Below are 22,056 nucleotides of genomic sequence, written 5' to 3'. Positions count from 1 at the left end.
GTTTTACAGTTCACACAACTTCTAGGACAACTTGTTGAAACCTTGATGACACCCCATGTAACCCAAATCACGGCCAAAATGTGGGCATTCCCATCACCCCAGGAAGTGCCCTCCTGACATTCCTCCGTGGTTACTGCACTTGTACTCCCTCCATCTCCACCAGAGCTCAGTTTTGCTTGTTGCGTGACTTCATATAAATGGAATCATAGTGTAAAATCTCATCCAGCTTGATTTTCAGATTCGTCAATAGTGTTACATATACAGTAGCAGATGATTTGTATTGTTGAGGGATGTTCCATTGAATGCATGTACTACAGTCTTTTAACCATTCTCCCACTGACATATACCAGAATGTTCGTAGTAGCACTGTTAATGTTTTTATGGAAAGCTGTCTACTTCTTCTCTGTTTTCAAATTTATAAGTTTGCAGTTGTAGTAAATAAATCTTAAACTCAATGTTATTTTTATGAGACTCATTCCATTGCTGGGATAAGTTACAGATCCTACATGCCTTTGGCTGCATGGTATTCCATTGTGTGAATACACCACAATATTTTTATACTGTCTACTTCTGATAGGCATTTGTGAATTTTTATATGGGAAATATTTGAATGGTGCTGCAAAGAACAGCATAGTTCGTGTTTCTTTGGGAACATGGGGAAGGAATTCATTGACTCTATACCTAGGAATGGAATTTTTCATTCATAGGGATATATACATGTTTAGGTTTAGTTGATATTGCCAAACAATTTTTCAAAATATCTAAGCCAACTCACATTTCCTGTAAAAGTATGTAAGAGTTCAGTTGCTCTGTGTCCTAACAAGTCCTGATGTTTTCTCTTTTATTAATGTAACACTTCTGTAGTTTTAATTTTCACAGCCCTCATGATTAATGAAGCTAAACATCTTTTATTAGGTTTATTGAATAAGTTGGATGATCATATTGTAATATTTCAAATTTTTTCCCAGGTTTTCTAGTGGACTATTCATCTTTTACTTACACTCTATAGTTATTTATGTACTCTGGATACAAATCTTTTGTTAGATATACAAATTTTAAAGATATATATCTTATCTTACTCTATGGATTGTTTTTTAACATTCTTAATGGTCAATTTTTGATTAAAAATAGTTCCTAATTTTAATGTAGTCCAATTCATCAATTTATCAGTGGCTAGTACATTTTGTATTCTATTTAAAAATTCCTTCCTACTTCAAAGAGAGTCAGAAAAACATATTCCCATTTTTTGTCTAAGAACATCATTATTGTATTTTTTCAAATTTAGATTTTTAATCAATCTATCATGTGTGCGTATACGTGTGTGTGTCCAGAAAAAATGTCTTCTTGAATTTTTAATAACTCCGTCACCAATTACTGAAATGACTACTATACCTTTTTTTATTGTAGTGACATCTTTCTGTAAATTATATGTTTATATGTGTAGATTTGCTTCTGGAATTCACTTTGTTAAATTGCTTGATTTGTCCTTTGGCCAATACCACACTACCTTAGTTATTATAACTTTGTTAATAGCTCTTGGGTGTGATCTTATAAGTCCACCAAATCATTTCTATTTTTCTTCAATAGCACCTGTCCAATTCTTTGGGCTTTAAACTTCTGAATCAGTTTGTCAATTTTGTCACAAAACAGTTCAATTGTGATTTTATATGTGGAAGAATTGCAATTTTTACCAAATAGAACAATCCAAAAACAAGGTATGTCTCTCATTTTATTCAGAGTGCTAATTTTGAAATTTTTGGTTTAGACATCTTTCACGTTGCTTACATTTTTTTTTTAATTTTCAAATTTTTTATTTTTTTATACATGACAGAAGAATGTATTTTGACATATTTTACATATATGGAGTATAACTTCCCAGTCTTCTGGTTGTTCATGATGTGGAATTACACCGATTGTACACTCACATATGAACATATGTGAAATAGGAGAGTCATGTCTGATTCATTCTACTAACTTTCCTACTCCCAGTCGCCCCTCCTTTTAGTGACTCCATCTTCTTTCTCATTGTTGGTCTGTTCGTATTTTCTTACTTCATGATTCAATCTTGGTAGGTTATATTTCTAGAAATGTATTTTTTCATTCTGTGTCATCCAATCTGTTGGTACTTGTTTATAGTAGCCTCAGGATACTTGTTCTTTCATGCATCAGTTTTAATGCCTAATCCTTCATGTGTGACTTAATTTATTTTTAACAATTTAATATTTGATTCTACTTAAATGCTATTTTAAGACTAAAATTTCTGTTTATCTGTAGTTTGTGTTTAAATTGATATTTTGAATATTCATCTTACAACCAGAAATTCTCTTAAATTTGCTTACTAATTATCTTCATTTGTATGTCGTCTTTTTAATTTTTCTGAAATTGTGATGGTACCTATGAATGATAATAATTTCAGCATTTTTGCCAATGCATATTCCCTTCCCTTCCTTATCTCATAGCACCAAGTTTCATTTTTCCTTTCTCAAATATCAGTATTGTTTGAGATAGTAACTAAAATGCAAGATGCAACCACCATAGCTTTGAAAAATGAAACTTTCTGGAGGCTATTATCTAAACATAAGAAATACCATTGTAGTAAGTACTAAATACAAAAGTGGGCTTTCTTGAATTTAGAAGTTAGCAAGACATCATTTACATAATTTAAGGATTTATCAGAGACTCTCCTGAAGAAATCCTCGCATTCAAAAGAAGGTGGACTATATAATTCCAAGTCAATTTCCAATTGTTAAATTCTTTTAGTCAGTAATGTCTGATTGAAAAATAACATGACCTCTATTTGGAAGACAGCCAAAGAATATTCTTTAGAAAGATTTGGTGCTAAGGCAAGAATAGAGAGACAAGGAGACTTTTTAGCCAACACAGTAGACTAGGCATGAATTTATGAGAGTTCTTGTTGCAGTGACCATAGAAATTAAAAAGAAAGGAAGTGATATTGCTTCCATCTCTCTCTTCCCAAATAAGTGGGGAAGAAATATGGAGTTTGAAGGATTGGAAAATAATTGTCCCCAAGATTTGACCTTTGGTGTCTGGGACTGACAGAAGGATATTAGAACAGATTACACACAAAACATTATATTTATCTGAATGTTTATTGCTTTTTATTAGGTTTGTAGACCTTGAAACAATTTATGGCAATGAAACTAACCTTTTGAACTTTACAGACTTTAGTCTCTGGGGTGACTGAGGTGCTCTATGTCTGTCTCAGACTTAGGGACATCAGTTATCCAATCCCTAAATTTTGTCTCCATTGATATCTCCAGTCTTCTTGTTATCTGAAAAGAATGAGGCAAAAAGGCCAATTTGATGTTAGGAGAATTAATAAGTACTTAAATGATTATATGGTTATAACATGATTGCTTTTTCATAATAGTATGAACTGTTGATTTAAATTATATTCATACTGTGGCCTTTCCCAGCAATTCAGATGTTGGCATTTAAAATACTTGTCAGTTTAACTTTTTCAAATGCATAGTGTTGTGACATACTTTTAAAAAAAAATAATCTAAACTGAATACATTCCTTTAATAAGAACAATTCAGACATTATATTTATGAACAGAATATGGTGGGGAAGTTCTTTAAATGTTTTCTGCCTCCAAATCTCCGCAGACTTAGGCTGATAGCTTAGTGTGCCTGCTTCCCTTGATCTTCCTGTACTCACTGTTCTTATTCAGGGTTCTCCGAGCAATATATTTGTGGGTTTTCTGTATATCTATCATGCGTTGCTGCTTTCTCTGCCTGGAATACCACTCTGCTGTTCACCTGTCTAAGACCTTCTGGTGTTGTAGGAATGGATTTACCATTTTAATATCCATAAGCCCTTTTCACCCTACCCTCAGCCTACCTACCATCCTGTACCATGGCCAGTGTGTGAGTTTGCTCAGCTTCTAAGCAAACTCTATTGGAGCACTTAGCTCATCAGTCTGTAATTGCTGTTTTAATTGTCTTGAGTTAATGCTAGACTGTTAAGTTTTCTGAAGGCACAAACTGTATCTTATTTATCTCTTAAGAGTTTCTTGTCTGGGAGATAATAAATCAATATTGGATAACTCTATGAATGAATGAAGAATAAATAAGTAAAGGAAGGTAATTATGATCTTACATTCTCCTTGGAATAAGGAGTGTCATAAATGAATAGACAAATACTACTCTCTCTCTTTCATTTTTTACAATGCCAGCTGTGTTATTACAGGACACTTGCAGAAGGCAATATAAGTGCTGCTGGAATTCTGTGGCAGAGACCAATGTCCCTAGGTGCTTCTTCCCCAGAAACTGGGGCTATGAAGTCAGCAGGGGCCAAACAAATACAAGCACAGGTAAGCGCTGCCCTGATGTGGTCCCAGGGCACAACTCTTTGTGGCCCAGATAGCTGCAAAATGAAAGCTAAAATTCTCCCTCTTGATCTTTGCCTCCCACCCTAGGGTTCACTGCCCAGTTGAGAAAGTTGCCGTCCCCATCTCTGTTTGGAAGTGATGTCGCCAACGCCCTCCTCACAGCTGAATTTCAGACGTCCAGTCGTTTTCGTTTTAAGGTCGGTTTAAGGTCGTCTTAAGGTTGTTGTTACCACTGAACACATGCCTGAAGAAAGCAGAGCCCCACCCCGGTCCACACTCACCACACACCATGCAAGGCGCAGAGGCAGAAAACACCTCCGTTTCTCTCTGCAGCAGTCTTTGCCTGGAGTGTGCAGGCTACATTTTCTGTGACAGGGAATGTATGATGGCGGTGATTTGTTTTTACAGACTAGGAACCAGGGAGTCAAGAGTTAGAGGCTAATTCTTGTGGAGAGCTGTTGGAGAGGGGATAACTTTGATAATTCTACAAGGAAGTGGTCTTACCTGGAACTGTCCCTTCTGTTTTTCTTCTGACAGATCACTGATTTCAATGCGATCCGCTATGAAGTCCCCTCTGAAAACATCAATTTGCTTAATGGCACTGCCGATATCTCCAGTTTGAGCTACCACGTAGAGGTCACTGACAAACCCTTTAGCATCAGAATAATGAGGAAGAGCAACGGAAGAGTCTTGTAAGCTTTTCAATAGTCTTCGTACATCTTTGAATATAGTGTCCCCATATCAATCATTTTGACATAGTAAGATGAGTGGGGCCTGGAAAAATGCTTGAACTTCAAAGAACTGAAAAATTATTTACTATAACTTATGAAGAATGGAAATCTGTCATAATCATAGAGTAAAGAATACTAAAACACAATGTAGTAGTTTGCTGAGCTACATGATATATAAATATATATATGCTTATGGTTCACTTGCATTTATGAAATAGGGAATTTTATTATTTTGGATTATCATTCATACTGGAACTTAAACTTCATCATTTATCATTCCAAAGCATTATTTCCTGTGAATCTCATCATCAAGCACCTACCCACATTTTAAGGATACATCACAAGCTATACTAGAGAATATTTAAGAACTAATGTCAGAAAAATTGTATTCAAATTCTTGCATTGGAAAAGCAGTCAGCCTTCTGATGGAAGGCTGCAAATCCCGTCAGCATCTGTTTCCTTGTCCATAAAAAGAGGATCAAAATATCCACTTTTGCTAGGGGCAATGAGATCATATTTATAAAGCATCCAGAATTGCATCTGGCATGCAGTAGGTGCACAGAAATGTCAGGTCACATCTCTTCTCTTTGCCCAATCATTCGACCTGAGCCCCTGGTGCTCATTGCTATGTTCCATGAGACTCAGTCAGTGTACAGGTGCCCGGGAGAGGCCTTCAAGGTGGCGTGGAAGTCGATAATACCTAAAGCAACTGCTCTGAGCACACGTGGAAAGGAGCAAACAGCTTCTGGGCAGAGATAAGAGAGAGCGTCAGCGAGTCTCTGTCTCTGGCCTAGGTTGGACACCAGCATTGGGCCCCTCCAGTTTGCCCAGCAGTTCCTGCAGCTGTCTTTCCGACTACCCAGCACCAACGTGTTTGGACTGGGGGAGCACGTGCACCAACGGTACCGCCACGACATGTCCTGGAAGACCTGGCCCATCTTCACCAGGGATGCCGCCCCCACTGCGGTGAGGTCCCCTTCCGCCTGGTCATTGCTCAGTCAGGGGTGTTCTTCTTCCTTCCCCAAAAGTAGCCTCCAGAGACAGCTATATCTTGTCTTGCTCAAGTTAGAAGTGTTTGAGTTGAGGACTATCCGTTCTTGACGTTGTAAAGACACTATTAGAAGTAGAGCAATTAAAATCTTACTTTTAGTGGAAAACACAATTTAATGTTGGTATCAGAGCTCACCACATATGGAAAAATACCTTTGCCACTGCCTAGTTTTAAAAATTGAATATCTAAAGAACTTCAGCAGGAGCCATTCTTAGTAGAACCTTGTGAAGGAAAAAAGGTCTCTCCTAACAGCCTCTGTATTGCTAGTGAAGGTGTGTTCCAGAGACGGCGGGGTTGGCATCACCATGCAGGTTGTTAGAAATGTAGTGTTTCAGGCCATGAAGATCATGAGACCCACTGAATCTGAATCTGCATGTTAATTAGTTCCCTGGAGAATCACGGACACAGTGAAGTGGGAGAAGCCTGTTCTAGAACAGTGTCTCTCAACTTACCTGGAGTAAGGGCTAGTTTCTTTTTCTTTTATTGTTGTTAATCCAACATGGGCAACACATTGGTAAAATAGAATTGAAAAGCATTTTTGGAAAATGAAATAAAACTATCCAAAAATATAAAAATTACAAATTGAGCAGACATAAAATTACTCTTAAGTTGCTGTAAAAGATTCAAAACACTCACTCTGCAATTTTTTTTTTTTTTTGTATTTATATCATTGCTGACTGAGAGCAAAGGGTTGGGCAAGGTGCCAGTGCATGGCAATACTGAGTAGCTCTGGCGTGGGGAGCTAGTCTCTAAGCCTCCCTTGTGCTGATGTTGGCTGTCAGATCTGGCAAGAGCTGCGTGCAGCTGGAAGTATGGCACAGGGTGCAGGGCTGGTGGTTTGCAATTCATAGTTGCAAGAGGTGAACAAAGCAAATAACTCACTAACTTGCAGAACATCTACTCGAACCTCATGCAATGGAAGGAGCACTCTTGCTGGACTGAACAGAGGGAAAAGCAGTGGTCGACACATCCACTCAAACATTTGATCAAGTATGCTGGCACGCTGAGGGTTGCACCAAGTGACTTTCCACAGCTGAAAGTCAGTCTTTCTTTCCTTCTTTCTTTCTTTTCTTTCTGTCTTCTGTCCTGGAGATTGTATCCAGGAGTGCTTCACCACTGAGCCACATTCCCACGACTTTTTATTTTGAGCAGGGTTTTGTTGAGTTGCTTAGGGCTTTGCTGAATTGCAGAGGCTGGCCTCAAATTTGTGATCCTTCTGCTTTAGCCTCCTAGGTTGCCAGAATTACAGGCATGTCCCTCCATGCCTGGCTGAAATTCTTAAATTATATAGTTACAGATTAAATTAAATGTGTCCTTGCCCGCACACATTTCCTCCCTCCCTCGTGACCTCCCTCTGTCCCTGTTTCTCTTTCTCCTCTCTCCCTTTCTCTCCTTTCCTTCCCTCCTTCTGGCTTTCCTTCCTCCTTCCAGCCTCCTCTACCTCTCTTTTTCCTTTCTTTTTTCTTCTGTTTTCCCCCCTTAATTTCTTCTCATCCCTTTCTTGCTTCAAAATTTTTAAAAAATGTAATCTGTATTCTATCCAAGTGTCGAAGCCTTCCCGGCTGCAATTTTCAATCCAGTCTCTGGAGTCCTATCGAGCTTCTCTATTTTGCAAATCATACTGATTTTCTTTCTTTTTCTTTTTACCATTATCAGTACTATTGCTTTTTACCAGGGGCTAAGATTTGTGACACTATCACACAAAGAATGTCTGCAAAACTTTTATGCATATTATAATCTCAACATTGTTCCCTTTACAGCACAGTTCTACACATACACATTATCTCTTTTTAAATTATTTTTTATTTGTTCTAATTTGTTGTACATGGCAGTAGAATGCATTTTATCATCAGCACTCATCACAACTCTCTCTGACAGATTTAGTATCTCTGTCTCTTTTTTAAAAAATTTCATAACTACCTAAGAATTACACATTAATTTTAGAAAGATTAAAAAGTATTTGAGCATTAAGAAGAAATTAATAACTGCTCATAACACCATTACTTCCTGTTAAATTTGGTATAGGTTATAGCAAAATTTTTTCAATTATCAAAAACTTGGTTGAGGTATTATTTATATACCATAAAATTGACCTTTAAAGTACAAGTTATTGATTTTTACCGCATTACTGACTTGGGTGACCATTGTAATCCAGTTTTAGAACATTTCCATTACCCAAGTAGGTCCTTTTAAAGTCAATCCAAATTCATATCCTAGTATCCACACCAGCCACAAGCCATCCCTAATCTACTGTCTACAGATTTAATTTTTCTAGACATTTTATATAAACAAAATCCTGCACCATAAGGTCTTTTGTGTCTGTTTCACTTAGCGTGACATTTTTGAGAAGTATTATTTTGTAGCACGTGTCAGGGTTTCCTTTCTTACCGTCGATGAATGATCCGAATTGTCCAGGACTACCCTGTTCTGTTTTTCCATTTCTCAGTTGATGATGCCCTACAACAGCTTTTTGGTACAATACCATTCTGTATTAAGTGTTGACCAAGCAGAGGTCCAGCATGGTTTCTGGTTTTATTTTAGGGCGAATACTCATTTTGAACACATAAAGCTATTACTTCTTTCTTCCTTTCTTGTTGACAGGGCATGAGTAACCTGTATGGAGCACACACATTCTTCTTGTGCCTTGAAGACACCAGTGGTTCCTCTTTTGGAGTTTTTCTGATGAACAGTAATGCCATGGGTAGGAAGCATCTTTCCCTATTCCATGGGTGGGAGTAGGTCTTAGGATGCTGCTTTTATAAGAAAGACTGTTGAGATCATGTTTGACAGAGACATGTTGAGCTTAATGGTATTTCTATTGAAACTGAAACTTGAAAGTATATTAATCTGTCTACAAATCCAGCTCATGCTTAAAGCCCTTTTCATTGAAAACTGCTTCGGGCATCTTCCTTATGGAATGTTTCCCTTAATATTCTGTAGATAAGAGGAATCAATGAGAGACATATTCCAAGAATACTTGCAGATTCCAACATGTGCAGTGCTGTCTGTCTGTAGGCAACAGGTTGCATTTTAAGGGCTGCTCCTAATAGCTTGCCCTTAACTCGCCCATAATCTTTCTCCTCTGGCTTCTGCACTTGATCTTAGCCAAAAGGCTGAGAAGCGATGTCCTCTGGCTGCTGGATTAATGGTACATTAATAGGCATTTTAATTTATTTTTACATTTTTAATTGTAGTGAAACTTACCTGGTACGGTTTTTAAAACTTTCCTTAAGCAAAGCCACTCACAAAATCCAGAAGTTTGCATTTTTATATGGCCAAATTAACACAGAATTTGTTTTCCCTTCTCTTAAACAAAACTTAATTCTTCCTTGCTATCTTACTAGCTTGATAAATTAATGAACTTAAACAATCCTCTAGTAAAATGACATATGTGATCTTTATTCCTTTGAGAATGAGAGTGAGATTGTTTTGAATGGCTCAGCTATTCATGCTCCAGAGAAAAGCATATATATATACTCAGCCATAAGATTCTAATAACTCTCGCTTTCACTCTCTCAGAGGTCGCCCTTCAACCTGCCCCTGCCGTCACTTACCGCACGATCGGGGGCATTCTCGACTTCTACGTGTTCCTGGGAAACACTCCAGAGCAAGTGGTCCAGGAGTACCTGGAGGTACGACTTTGGTGTTCATTGCTATGGCCTGATACACTCATTTAGATTTTTAAGAGGAAAATAGGGTTATTAGTAGACAAGATGGATTGTAAATGCTGGGGTTGCTAGTCTTTCATTGCTTGTTTGTTTATTTTGATGACACTCTTTAGATGCTTTCTGCATGCTAAAAGGGCACTGTGCTAGGCTTGAGAAATGCAAAAATAAGTCAGCTTCCTGGGTTCAAGGTACTCATCGTCTATCCAGGTATGATCCATCAATCACTCTGAGACCAAAGGACACAAGTCAGTGAAGTCCATGCCTTCCACAAATAAAAACTCAGTGAAAAGTAATTATGTGAAAGAAACTTTGTTAGCTATTCATATGTGATTCAAACTCTAGGATAGGAAGGAACTGTAGATACTTTCCAGATGGAAAAACTCAGACATGGAAAGATGAAGTGATTTGCTCAGGATGGCTCATAAAAAAATGAAATTATGGTTCCAGATGAATTTATAATCAAATAAAAGAATATGATATGTACAGTCTGAAATAATTATAATCAGAAGTCCCTCATAATAAATTCTGTCAATGAGGTGCAAATAAACTGCATAGGTATTCAAAGGCATGAGAGAAAGCCCGCATATATTAGAGGGCAGGGACTCTCAGGGAACAATGTGAGACAGGTTAATATATTTTCAAGTTTCAGTTTCAATAGAAGTATTGTTAAGTTCAGCATGCTTCTGTTAAACAGCAATCTCAGCATGAAGTCTTTCCTATAAAAGCAACATCCTAAGACCTACTCTTTCCCACGGAGGAGAGAAAGATGCTTCCTACCTGTGACATTACTGTTCTCAGTGTTGGCTGGAGCAAGTTGGAAAACTTGTATTTTAATCACATTTCAGTATTTCTTCATCTGTCTGGTCTTCACCTTTTCAATCCTTATTCTTTTACCATAGCACACACCGTTACCTGACATTACACCTCACATTTGTTTCCTTTAGCTCTGTGAGGGCAGAAACTCTGCTTGCTTTGTGACGTTATGTCCTCTGTTCTCACTCTAGCCCCTACCACATTGTAAACACTGATGAAATACTTATGGATGGAAGGACTATTAACTGCTTTCCTCCCATGATGATACCATTAGTCAAGCATTTTCTGAAAATTCTATCATTTTCTCATGTCGCAATGGTTGGGAATACACGTAGGTACTTCAATGAAGAAAGATATGAGCTGTGGAATTTTGCAGATTTAGCCTAGGAGATTACTCTTGGCTCTGACATTTTTAGATCTGAGGACTTTAGAGGAAATGAAATGGAGCTAATGCATCCAGTGTTGGACTTGGCACTACAAAATGTTTATTGTAAAGCTTAGATATGACTTTACTTCTCTTTCTAGCTTGTTGGACGACCTTTCTTTCCTTCCTACTGGAGTCTTGGGTTCCAACTTAGTCGCAGGGATTATGGTGGCATGGATGGGTTGAAAAAGGTGGTAGAACGAACTCGTGAAGCTGGGATCCCATATGTAAGTTGACCCATCTCTTATCATGTATTTGACCCCATTTTCTACCTTTCATTATTTGCATTGAATTTAGCCTATTAGGAAAATTATACAATGATGATTGATAGAGAGGCAGACACACTGTCAGAAATTTGCAAGCCAAATTGCCCATCTAAGCATGAAAAAATGCAGTTTACGGATACATATCTTTGAATTGTATCCATATATAACTTTGAATTGTATCCTCACCTCTCCATAACTCCTTGCAGTGTTGGGCTAGTTAATTAACATCTCTGAGTTTTCTATCTTTATGAAATGAGAATTTAAGACTTATTATGGCGGACTGGAAGCAATGAACACCTTGTATAATGTGTGTAACATTCTAGCCCAGAGGATGAATTCCATCAAAGCTATTTTATGAGAGAAAGCAATACCTGAAGTGACCTGGTCAACCAGAGCAGAGAATTATCATGATTTACACTAAATTGAGCTCCTCCTAGTGTAAACTTCTTCCAGATTCAGTCAACCCTATTTTGAAGCTCTATGGTTACAAAGTATTTATGATGTCTACTGTTCACCGATAAATCAAAAATAAATTTAAGTATTTGATAAGCTCCTCTGGGAGATGCATAACATGTGGTTAGTGAAGTTATTGAAAGAACTTATTTTGGCTGACTCTTTGGAACTTGAGTGTTAGCCTCTGAAGGAAGCGTGTGCGGGTGGGAGTGACTTTGCCCTGATGTCAAGATTCTTCAGTTCCTTTTCAGAGCAGCAGTGAGGACTCTGAGAAATCAGATGCTCACCATATTGTTTGGCACTAAGGGGAAATGGATTTATATTTCATTTTATTCCTCCCATATGTGCTATTAGAAAACACCCAATTCCAGGAAAAATCAGACTCAATTTTGCCACGCCTATATTGTTTTATGGCTTCACGTTCATGATTAGTCCTCATTTATCACTGCTTTATAGATGAGGAAATGGAGGCACTGTATAGTTAATAACTTTTCCAGACTTGCAACAACTAGTTAAGCAGCAAACCAGTATGCAAATATAATTCTTTTGACTCTACTAATGCTGTTGTTTGCTATCTCTCCTCCTGCCTCTTATGGAAAGGGCTTTTTTGAGATGTTACCAGTTCAGGAACAAATGAACTTTTTCCCCTTTAACTGGGAACACCTCTCTGTGGCTGTGGGGGAACCTTGGGTCCTAAATGGTTGTCCAGTATCAGAACAGGTGATACCCATTGGGCAACAGGCCACAAGCCGGAGCCTCCTAATGCACAATCCCATGGAAAACACATAGAAGACTGTCATATGTCGATGAGCTAAGTGACAGATTTTGGGAAATAGAACATCTGGAGTTAAGGGGCCTATCACCAAAAAGCCCCATTGACCCTCCACCTACCTAATCAAATGATTTTGGGAAACATTACTTAACCCCTTCACAGTTCAGTCTTCTCACCGAGAATAACACCTGCCCCTCATAGATCAGTGTGCAAACCCAAGAACATGTGTGAGAACTTGGTTAGTTAAAACTCTATCCCTTTTGTTTTTTGTATTTTTTAATCATTACTTCAGCAGTTTTGTAGTGCAAAAGAGCATTTTCTCCTCTAATGATTTATTCTGGCTTGACATTTGAGGTCTAAGGTAGTATGGTTATAACATTCCCCATAGGTTCATTCAAACAAACATTTCAAGAGCGCCTGTGAGTGCTCACAAGTTACAGAGTTCAACAAGATGCAGTTTCTACTCTTGAGTTTCTTCCAATGCCTTATGATATACCTCTATCCGGATGAGAAAATAAAGTTGGAACCTGAAAGCAGCTGCATCTTTCTGGAAGGGCATATTTACTCCTAGGAGATAGCCAAACCCTGGAAATTCCAGGATTAATAAGGAAAATGACTTTGTTACTGTCTAGGAGTGCTGAGTTCATTGTCTCCATTCATCAAAGAATTGAAGAACATAGAATTGAAGGACATAGAGGTAGCAAGCAGGAAGTAGGTTTATTGCAAAAGTGACAGAGATGGACTTCTTTGGAGAGAAAGGGCCCCATAGCTGGGAATCTGGTGGGGGAGTTTTGACCTGTTTTTTTTTATAATCTCTAGAATTTTCTCCTTTCCTTATCTCCTCCCCTGTCCACACGATCCTTGTTGTTAGGGACTGGTACCCTCTCTGTCCACAAGTCTGTTTTAGTCTTTCTATTGTGTCCCCTGCTTAGGAGTACAAGTACAGAAGTGTTTGTCTGATTGGGTCCCTGGCTTGTGTCCACAAGCACTTTCGTCAAGCAGGAAGTTGACCTCATCAGAAGACTCTCTCCACACTCCTTTGTTTAGCCCTGTCTTGGCCTGGCTGCCTAAGCCTTTCTACATCTCCCTCAGATTCTATTCTCGTGGTTAACCAGAGCTGAAATCCTTTCCATCAGCTTGGTGGTATTCCCTAGGTTCTAACTGGCCAGAGTTACCTTTCAGGATGTCCAGTATGCTGATATAGACTACATGGATGGAATGAAGGATTTCACTATTGATGAACGGGGTTACCCTGATCTCCCAGATTTTGTCAAGGAGTTACATGACAATGGCCAGAAATATATAATTATAACGGTATGTCCAACATTTACCTTGTTGCCTTGTTTTTTCTTTCAAAATACAAAGGAAATTTATAAAAATAATATTTGTATCCTATTTCTTCATTAGAATCCTGGTATCCTCAAAGATTATGACTATGAAACATATAAAAATGGAAGACTAAAGAGAGTATGGATCTTGGAGAACAATGACTTTGCTGTTGGGGAGGTAATTTCCCAAGAAAGAGTAAATCACAGTCATTTTTTTGGAAGCTGGTATTTTGGTAATGGGTGAAAGTCCAGCTACAATATTGCTATTCTTTTAATGTCTTTATAGGTTTCTTTTATTACTATTTTAAACCAATACATGTACTAATAAAAAGATTAAAATTCTGAAAGACTTAAAAAGTTAACTTAAGCTAGCCCCTGACCCATGATTACCACTGATAACTGAGAAGCAATGTATCATTAGAAAAAAAAAAATCAGTTACTTGAAGTTCTCCTGCCTCCAATTTCTACCTCTTTCCCAAGATAGTAAATTCAACTATAGCAATAGATCATTATGTTTATAGGTTAATGTGGAATCTATCTCCTGTAATTTACACCAAGCTTCTAGATAAAGCCCAGGTTTAATTCTAAGATGGCAGTTGCAGGCATTAGAATAGATTGACTATTCAGGAGGCTATTTTAAGGATAGCTGACTTTCCAAGAGTACATACTTTAAGTCAAATCACATCACATAGGCCGCCTTTATCCAGTTACGTGGGTGGGGGGGGTGGTCAATTCTATGTGGTTGGATTATGTGAGTTATTAAAGTTAGAACTCTGGAAAATTCATATGAATGCAGTTCCTATTTCTTCTGAGTAGTTGACTTTGCAAAACTGTCTTCTCAGAGTCATTGGTGGCCCCCTCTTCACTCTGCTCACTAAATTCATTTCATTGACCAATAAATATCATGAGTTGGGTGAGGCAGTGGTGGTGGAAGTGGGTAGAGGTGGCTGTCAATGCTCTTGTTTAGAATGAAGCTCACTTGGCCTGATCTCCACTCAAGGCTTCTGTTGGTTGTTGCTCTGCCAAACCACTTGTTTTCTGGAGTCCAGAATTACCTGAAATTATTACTTGGTTCCCATCACCTGCAACAAAGGACCAAGAGCTCAATCCAGTGAAAGCAGAAATTTCTACCATCCATCTCGTGTTTGAAGAATTCTTTGCATTTTTAATATATATTCATTTTGTGGCCTTAGTGTAAAGTGTCCCTAATCGCCAACATATTAATCTAAGGGGAAAATCAGCAAGAATGTTGCAAAAAAGTTTGTATCCTATTAATTCAGAATGTTCAGTAATTTGACTGTGGTTACATCTTTGTGCCATCCATGGAAAACATTTAAAACTGCTGTCAAATAGATGTAGATAAAACAGAGGTAGGATTAGGAATATTTGGCAGGAGTAAGAGGCATAAACTTTACTCAACCATTTATAAAACATTGGTTATATGCACAAATCAGCATGTTATTTATAACACAATTATTCAAAACAGGTTTAATATAACTTTAGAAATACATCAAATGAACTCAACCATTCTCTTTTAAGTTGATAAGTTAGACTTTCCAGCATTTTAAGTGGTTTATCTGTCAGTTAACCTGACATAATGAAATTTTACTTGCTTTTTCATAGAAAAGGACATGATGGATTTTTATTTAATTTGTCATTTTTCCTTTACTTTTTATTTCCTGTGGCAACTTGCATACATTTGTCTGTTTAGTATGCATTGGGAGAAATAACAAATTTTGATTCTAAAATTAAAGCAATGTGGGTTTTCTAGTAAAAGAAATAGAAGTCAATAATCAGTAAATCACTGAACCAACAAATGAATTGTCTGTCCTCCTCCTTTGATCTCTAGGGACACCCTGGACCAACTGTCTTTCCTGATTTCAGCAATCCAGTGTGTAAGGAGTGGTGGATAGAGGAGTTCACTGAATTTCATGAGCGTCTGGACTTTGATGGAGTGTGGATTGTAAGTTATTATTTTGGACCTGAATTTCCTTTGGAAACTGACATACCAAAGTTTCAGATGAATTTCCGTCCTGATCTGTACTTGACATACTACTTGCTTGACATACTACTATGCTTTTACTTGTTGCTGATCTCATGTATAGTAAACCAGACTCCTAAGAACTCTGTGTCCTTATTCTGAATTAGCCGCTCTCTGGTTACCTCATTTGGGTAAAACCGTGTTTTCTTATGGCCTTGCCTTTTTCCTCCCTTTGCTATCTTTTCAGCTTAAAAAAGACCACTTTATCAAAAGTTGGGATTGATTTCTATTATTTGCAGCAATGGTCCCAAAAAATTAATCACTAGAAAATAATTTAATGAGGTCCTGTGTTTTCTACTGGAGAAAAGTGGGGAAATTTCTTTGAAACTTGAAAACATCTTGTATGTTAGTGGTATTAGATATTGCTTATTTTTAATTCATTTCAAAGAAATGGACTTGAGTTCGATTATATTCTTTCATTATTCCTTCCACAGTGGAATAAAAAAAAAAAACAGGGAAAATTATAATTACAGAATAAAAATAATTATCCTATTTTTATTCTTTAAGTATACTGAAACCTAATACCAAAGAAATGGACTTGAGTTCGATTATATTCTTTCATTATTCCTTCCACAGTGGAATAAAAAAAACAACAGGGAAAATTATAATTACAGAATAAAAATAATTACCCTATTTTTATTCTTTAAGTATACTGAAACCTAATACCAACAGTGAAATCTTCACAATTTATAAGGCCAGGGACAGCCTTTGAAATCACATTTCTTAATCAATAGTTTGAAATAAGCTAATAAAAAGCTAAATGTAGCCCATGTCATGTAGAACTGGACTGTACCCTAGAGTTGACCTAATCCAGCGACTTAATTTTATAAATGATGAAACAGAGGCCAAGAAAAGTTGGGGAGATTATTCAAAATCCAAAAACCAGATCATTGAAAACCCCAGATATCCTGACTTCTTGTTCTGTATCTCCTAATAGCTAATTATAAATCAATAACGTTGTCCATTTTGTGTGTTTTGTGTCTTTGAAGGAAATGGATGAAGTAACTAGCTTTCTCCAAGGTTCTGATCATAGGTGTGAATCAAACAACTTGAACTTTCCGCCTTTCACTCCTGGTAAGTGTCCACCTGTTTGCAAAAGCTGCAGACACAAAATGTGCTTAAGGCAGCCTCAGTCATACTCAGTGTGGCCAAAGCAGTTCCCTTTCCAGTCAGTGATCTCCAGACATCCAGCCTCTCTTCCACTGTGTCTTGATGGCATTACTTTATCTTCAGTTACCTTTTCACTGCCACAATCCAAGGGCAACAGGTGGTGAAAAGTGTTGTCTGAGCCTGGTCCCTCCCACCATCCTTCTACCCCAGAATTCTGGATTCTTTTGCTTCATTCACAGCCTACAAAGCCCTCAGATGGTTCCATTTTGAACTTGGTGAGGGTTTCAGAATTCTCCAAGGTACAAACTACTTTACACTGAAGTAAAACTGTAATTTTGTAAACATTTCCCTTCCCCCGCTTTCTTTTCTCCTTTCTTCTCCCTTCCTCCCTTTGTCTCTTCTTTCCTTCCTTTCTCCACCCTCCCCCCACCATTAGCAATAGTTTAAGGCATCAATGGTTCCTTAAAGATTCTATTTATTCGTCACATTTCCTTCACCAAAGCCTTCTGACATGATATTCTTTTGAAAGAACACATGTGTGTGTGTGTGTGTGCACACGCGCACACACCTGGGTTTTGGGGTGGGGGTGAGCAGTATAGGATAGACTATGCTTGGAAACAAAGAAATCCTATTATCTCCATGCATTAGCCAATAATTATATTGTACTCTAGTGAGGATGGATGACTTGATCCAAGTGGTGATTCAGAGATCTAGTTTCTTCCATTGTCTGTTTTTCTTATCTCAGAGGTCTTTGTTTCCAGATTTTTGGGTAAAGAGTAGAAAGGTGGGCCTGGAAATGGGGTCTACCCAACTTGTCCACATTTCTTTTCCAGAATCTGGTCTCAGCCTCAGCTTAACTTTAAGGGGAGGTATTACCTTCAAGTACAATCTCCTTATGTTCCTGGAAGAGAATGCTTGCTGAATGGGCATCTGGATGGCCTCTGCCAATTTATCTTGCTTTGTCCACCCTACATACACACCCTGTTGTTATGGTTTGGATCTGAAATGACCCCCCCAAAATCATATGTTGAGTGCAGAGTCCCCAATGCAGCAAGTTTCAGAGGTGGAGCTTCTAGTTAATAATTGGATCATGTGGGTTCTGGCATCAATATATTAATCCACTTAATCCACCAAATGGATTAATCCATTGATATCTTCATGAACTAGTGGGAAGTGGGACCTAGTTGAAAGAAGTAGATCACTGAGGGCATATCCTCGAGAGCCTTGTCTTTTCCCTTCTTCTCTCTTCTCCTGGCTGCTATAAGCTGACAAGCTTCCCTTTACCACACACTCTTCTGCCATGATATTCTGCTATACCTCAGGTCCAAGTAGTGAAATCATCCCGCCATGAATGCAAACCTAGGAAACCATGGGCCAGAATAAATCTTCCCTCCTCTGAGTTGTTCTTGCCAGGTATTCTGGTCACAGTGCTGGACCCCCTGAGCTGACCAACTCACCTGAGACCAAGTTTTAGCTCCCTCTTTGGTTCCTTTGGTCACTGAAGGAGTAAATAATTTTTTGGAGGGAGTCTTGACTTCAAACCATTTAGCCTCCTGCAAAATCTACTCTTTGCTTCCCTAACTTACTCTTTTTTCTTTTCTACTCAGTCTGTATCCTCCTCCCTACCCCCTTTTATTTTTTCCCACTCTGGATCAGCTTATGTTTTTTATCTGACTTCTTAATCTTCTTGGTCAAACCTAATTTTTTTCTTACTAAAAAGTTCAATGCATCACCTTCTGTTTTCTCTGGTAAGCCCTCTCTACCCCTTGGCATTTGGTCTACTCACATATGATCAGCAGTTTCCCTTATAGTTGGGCAGGTTCTTACCTGTTTAGGGTTGTGTAGTACATATGGACATGACAAAGATACAAATGCAACAACTTTGACCTTCCAGGGTCAAATTCTAGTCTCCTTTTTGTAACTAAAGTGATTATTTCATTTTATAATCCAAGCTGGACAAGAAATATGAAGTTTTAAAATATTTTATAATCCAATTTAATATCTGACTCAAAATCTTGTGTTAGGTTAGTGGGAAAATCTTAATCTCAGTCATTCCTTGTTCCACCACTTTCTGAAGTTGTACCTCATACTGAGGCCCTATACGTGATGAAGACTTCAAGGAGGAAAGTAAACATAGCCCTAGATATGGGTCCATAAGGGGAAGAAAGGGAAGAGAGCGATTGCAGGCCATGGCACAGTAAGGGCTGACCATTTTCAGCTTGGAAAAGGGAAAATACAGTAACAGGGTTCTCAGAGCCTGGATTTGGCTCTTATTCATGAAACCACTCAAATTTCATCTCTCACTTTGTGTTTTGTGACTGGGGCCCTCATATATGTACATTTATACTCAATTCTCCTTGATTAAATCTATGCAGATGAACTGTGTGCTATGTATTTAGTCTCAGATCAACTGCATGTTGCTCTGAGCAGGTTTTCCATACCTCTGCTCAACACCATCCTTTGTGAGCTCAAGAGAATGCAAATTATTTTTGATGATCTCTGGGGGTAGTCAGTGTAGGCTCCCAGTAGGAAATGATACTTAGGATAGAATTTAAAATCTGCACAGGACTTTGTTAGGTGGAAATTGGTGGAAAAGTTATAGCAACCAGAAAGAAAAAGATTGGGTGGATATTTTATTAAAGTTGATGGATGGAGACTTTGCCTCACTGATGGGTGTTTTCCCCCCAGGCATTCTAGACCACTCACTGTTTGCAAGAACTCTCTGCATGGACACAGAGTTTTACTGGGGCCTTCACTATGATGTCCACAGCTTGTACGGCTACTCCATGGCTAGAGCCACACACTCGTAAGAACTTGGTTTTCTCCCTGATTCCAGATTTGGGGAGAGGGGAGGTGGAGGGTTTCTCTTCTGTTCCATAGGTATATAGTTCAAATGTTTTTTTTTTTTTTTAAATCTAAGCATATAGAAACTGCTCTTGCTGGGTACTTAAGAAGTCCTCTCCTACAAATCTTTGGTTTCTGTACAGGATTAATCTCAATTGGCTTATGAATAAGGGCTTGATTTTAGTCAATAAAAATGCAAGATGCCAAGTAAAGTTTCTGCAGAGCATACTAAATATTATTCCTTGTTTATGTGAAGTTCACATTTACCTGGGTGTCCTACATTTATCTGGCAATGGTACTTTGCATCCTTCTAACTTACCTCCCCAATTCTTGTTCCATTATCCCTCTCAATTCTCTCCTCTTCCTCAAGAGACAGATAGAGACATAAAGACAGACAGACAGACAGACACACACACACACACACACACACACACAATGACCACTAATACCACCACCACCACTACCTTCACCAACACCACCATCATCACCATCACCACCACCCATTATGAAAGTCTATTAAGGAGACAGGTATGTTCTACAAAGCGGTCCATCCTTCACCCACTTTGTCACATGATTTTTTTTAAATTTATTTTTATTGTAAACAAATGGGATACATGTTGTTTCTGTTTGTACAAGGAGTAACAGCATGTCATTTGCGTAATCATACATTTACATAGGTAATGATGTTTGATTCATTCTGTTATTTTTTCCTTCCCCCCACCCCTCCCATCCCTCTTTTCCCTCTATACAGTTCCTCCTTCCTCCATTCTTGCCCCTCTCCTACCTCCCATTATGTGTCATCATCCGCTTATTAGTGAGATCATTTGTCCTTTAATTTTTTTGAGATTGGTTTATCTCACTTTGCATGATATTCTCCAGTTTCATCCATTCGCCTGCAAATGCCATAATTTTATTATTCTTTATAGCTGAGTAATATTTCATTGTATATATATACCACATTTCTTTATCCATTCATCATCTGAAGGGCATCTAGGTTGGTTCCACAATCTGGCTATGGTGAATTGAGCAGCTATGAACATTGATGTGGCTGTATCTCTGTAGTATGCTGATTTAAAGTCCTTTGGATATAGGCCAAGGAGTGGGATAACGGGGTCAAATGGTGGTTTCGTTCCAAGCTTTCTGAGGAATCTCCACACTGCTTTCCAGAGTGGTTGCACTAATTTGCAGCCCCACCAGCAATGTATGAGAGTACCTTTTTCCCCACATCCTCTCCAACACCTATTGTTGCTTGTATTCTTGATAATTGCCATTCTAATTGGGGTGAGATGGAATCTTAGTGTAGTTTTGATTTGCATTTCTCTTATTACTAGACATGTTGAACATTTTTTTTTATATGTCTGTTGATTGCTTGTACATCTTCTTCTGTGAAGTGTCTATTCATTTCCTTAGCCCATTTGTTGATTGGGTTATTTGTATTCTTGGTGTAGAGTTTTTTGAGTTCTTTATATATTCTGGAAATTAGTGCTCTATCTGAAGTATGAGTGGCAAAGATTTTCTCCCACTCTGTAGGTTCTCTTTTCACATTGCTGATAGATTCCTTTGCTGAGAGAAAGCTTTTTAGTTTGAATCTATTCCGGTTATTAATTCTTGCTTTTATTTCTTGTGCTATGGGAGTCTTGTTAAGGATGTCTGATCCTAAACTGCATGTTGAAGATTTGGACCTACTTTTTCTTCTATAAGATGAAGGGTCTCTCGTCTGATTCTGAGGTCCTTGATCCATTTTGAGTTGAGTTTTGTGCAGGGTGAGAGATAGGGGTTTAGTTTCATTCTGTTGCATATGGATTTCCAGTTTTCCCAGCACCATTTGTTGAAGAGGTTATCTTTTCTCCATTGCATATTTTTGGCACCTTCATCTAGTATGAAAAAATTGTATTTATTTAGGTTTGTGTCTGTGTCCTCTATTCTGTACCATTGATCTACCTGTCTATTTTGGTACCAATACTATGCCGTTTTTTTTTACTATTGCTTTGTAGTATAGTTGAAGTTCTGGTATTGCGATACTCCCTGTTTCATTCTTCCTGCTAAGGATTGCTTTAGCTATTCTGTGTTTCTTATTCTTCCAGATGAATTTCATGATTGCTTGCTCTATTTCTGTAATGTACAACATTGGAATTTTAATTGGAATTGCATTGAATCTGTATAGCACTTTTGATAGTATGGCCATTTTGACAATATTAATA

At 38.0% G+C, this 22,056-nt stretch overlaps 1 protein-coding gene across 1 annotated transcript in view; it reads left to right on the top strand.

The window, feature by feature from the left end:
- Mgam2 (maltase-glucoamylase 2 (putative)) overlaps positions 1-22,056 on the top strand; it is a 90,672-nt gene that overhangs the window by 14,328 nt on the left and 54,288 nt on the right. Inside the window, exons 3-14 of the mRNA XM_047562092.1 lie at positions 4,213-4,336; positions 4,442-4,551; positions 4,892-5,046; positions 5,880-6,051; positions 8,738-8,837; positions 9,656-9,768; positions 11,143-11,268; positions 13,715-13,846; positions 13,940-14,038; positions 15,710-15,823; positions 16,891-16,975; positions 19,700-19,817. Of these exons, the coding sequence (XP_047418048.1) occupies positions 4,213-4,336; positions 4,442-4,551; positions 4,892-5,046; positions 5,880-6,051; positions 8,738-8,837; positions 9,656-9,768; positions 11,143-11,268; positions 13,715-13,846; positions 13,940-14,038; positions 15,710-15,823; positions 16,891-16,975; positions 19,700-19,817 (1,448 nt within the window). The remainder of the gene's footprint in view (positions 1-4,212; positions 4,337-4,441; positions 4,552-4,891; positions 5,047-5,879; positions 6,052-8,737; positions 8,838-9,655; positions 9,769-11,142; positions 11,269-13,714; positions 13,847-13,939; positions 14,039-15,709; positions 15,824-16,890; positions 16,976-19,699; positions 19,818-22,056) is intronic.

Source organism: Sciurus carolinensis, chromosome 8, assembly GCF_902686445.1.
Source record: "Sciurus carolinensis chromosome 8, mSciCar1.2, whole genome shotgun sequence".
NCBI classification, from domain to species: Eukaryota; Metazoa; Chordata; class Mammalia; order Rodentia; family Sciuridae; genus Sciurus; species Sciurus carolinensis.
This window is presented reverse-complemented; position numbering and strand designations above follow the sequence as displayed.